This window comes from Lolium perenne, chromosome 3 (assembly GCF_019359855.2).
Source record: "Lolium perenne isolate Kyuss_39 chromosome 3, Kyuss_2.0, whole genome shotgun sequence".
NCBI classification, from domain to species: Eukaryota; Viridiplantae; Streptophyta; class Magnoliopsida; order Poales; family Poaceae; genus Lolium; species Lolium perenne.
The window spans coordinates 206,492,408-206,494,773 of record NC_067246.2 but is presented as its reverse complement, the minus strand read 5'-3'; the positions used below and the strand labels follow the sequence as shown (position 1 = coordinate 206,494,773).

The window sequence follows — 2,366 nt, the reverse complement described above, 5'->3', positions numbered from 1 at the left end:
CTACTCCGTACTTATATGTTCTAAATTAATTGACTCAATTTTATCGAAATACACGTGCATCTACATACTAAAACGCCTTTAGATACAAAGTCGAGTCACTTACTCGTGTGAACACTATATGAATTCAGATTTATGGCGTTACCGGAAAGAAGCATCTAGTATATCATCAGTATATCTTTGGAATTATTTCGTGTGAACCCGATCGTATAGTGAAGAAGCCGCGTGTCACATAATCACATTGGACTTCTGCTAGTTGACACCTTGAAGTACCCACCCACTTGCCAACAGCCAGCCTGCACTGCCATTTACCCAAAACCAACCAAGGTCCAAGGGCACAAATCCAGTACCTTCCAAAGGGACCGGCGCACCACCCGCCGCCGGAGACCATGGCCACCGGCTCCGAGGCCGACGCGCGCGACGCCGAGCTCGCCGCCCTCTCCGGGGACAAGCTCGTGGACCTCCTCCGCACAACCCACCGCAGGACCGACTTCGACGCGGCCGCGCGCGTCCTCAAAGCTAGGGATCGGAGGTTCGCCGACCTCAAGGCCGCGCTCTCCGACATCGACGCCCTGCGGAAGAAGCACGGCTCGATCCTTGGCGGCGCGCGCCGCCGGCCCCGGGACGAGGCCGAGGCCGAGGAGATCACGCCCCTGCCCGGGATCGCCTCGAGGGACCCGGTGCATCGGGACGAGCCGCGCGTGGAGGATTCGGACGATGTGCCGCTGGTTCAGCGCTTGAAGCGGCCGAGGCTATGCGAGACCGGCGACTTGGAATCGGGGAAGAGGGGTGGACAGGGGCGGAGCGATTCCGCCGGTACGTTGGGGAATTACGGGCAGAAATCCTCGCCTGCCAAGTCAGTTCACCACTCGTTTGGCCCGAAAGAAAGAATAGGGAAACTGGTGGCTAGCTGTAGGCCCAAGGATTCAAAGCAGCGGATCTCAAATCTCAAAAGGAAGGATCCAAAGCAGGGGAGGAGAGCTGTGGAGCCGGCGAAGTGGGGTGGAGGAATGGCCCGGACTGCGCCGCTTCCTTCCCCGGGCCGGAGCCTTCTACCCAAGGGTTCTTCTAAAAGTGACCACGGTAGAGCCAGAACTGACAAGAAACAAGGCTCTTCTGATGGTATCCTAGGTCCACCACCCAAGTGGAATGGTAAAATTATCAGCACGTCTATGGTGGAATCATCGTCAAGTTCTGCGAACAAGGATACTCGGACTGCGATGTCTCTGTATAGACAATCTGAGGACGCAAAGGGAGGAAATCCAGTTCAACAGACAAGAATGGTCGCATCTCCATCTCCTACTCTGCGAATTGGCACTATCTCAGCATCAGAGCTTCGAGCTTATTGTCTCAAGCAACAACAAACTCCTCTGGCTTCTTGTATGGGAATCAAAACACAAAATTTCCGCGACTCGGCCAAGGGAGGGAATGGCTTGTCTAGGGAACCGATGGATGTGTCTTCAAAAAAGAAACTGGTGGGTGGAGACTGAAGAACATCTGAAAACATAGAGAAAATACTAATGATAACACTAATGCTACTGCAATCTAGCTCATGTAGATCCAGACTGGTGGAAGGGGGGCGGGGTTCACTCTTTTGTGGCTACGGTTCAGATCTTTTAACTTCTTATGTAGAGGGCGCTACTATGGCCTATTTTGTTGTAAAAATGCTGCTGGAACTAATCGTTTTTGGTCCTCTGGAACCATGATGCGAAGATATAACGATGATCCGGAACGTTACTAGTACTTATTGTGTCTGCACCTTAATGATTCATAACAGTATAATATTTATGTGTGTGAGTACCATTAGTACTCAAAACACAATGATACTTTTAAATTTGAGTAACATTACCCTCGAAGTATATTGTCCGTTATATTTACTAGTTCTTAATGTGTTTGTTTTTTAGGCGATGCTTATTTTAATGTGAAAGCTTTTCCTTCTGCTCTCGGGTAACGTCTACTCTTCCAGTTCCAAATTATAAGATGTTTTAGATATCTCAATGTGGACTACATATGTACCAAAAATGAGTTACGAACTGAAATGCATCTAGATACATATGAGTCAGAAAAGGCTAGAACATCTTATAATTCGGAACCGAGGATGTATTAGACATTATGATAAACCCTGAAACTTGTGTACTTGCAGCTCAATAATTGGTAGCGCCGCCTCAAAATCATCTAGGTTGGTGCTCTCTGGGCTCTATCATGGTTTAAGATGAGTTCAATACTTCAATTAGGTGAATTTAGTGTAGTAGTCCTGACTTGTATTCGTAGATGTCTCTTTTTAACACTATTTTAGTTTGGTTTGTTGTTCCATGTTCTCGTATCATACCACGATGTGGATGTGCGAGTTGAATTCCATATTTCCGTCA

General features: G+C 48.4%; 1 protein-coding gene across 1 annotated transcript; it reads left to right on the top strand.

Moving 5' to 3' along the window:
- The first annotated feature begins 309 nt into the window (after nucleotides 1–309).
- Nucleotides 310–1,740, top strand: LOC139838534 (uncharacterized). The gene has a single exon (XM_071828307.1). The coding sequence runs from the start codon at nucleotides 387–389 to the stop codon at nucleotides 1,485–1,487; it is 1,101 nt and encodes a 366-aa protein (XP_071684408.1). The 5' UTR covers nucleotides 310–386; the 3' UTR covers nucleotides 1,488–1,740.
- The last annotated feature ends 626 nt before the right edge of the window (nucleotides 1,741–2,366 follow it).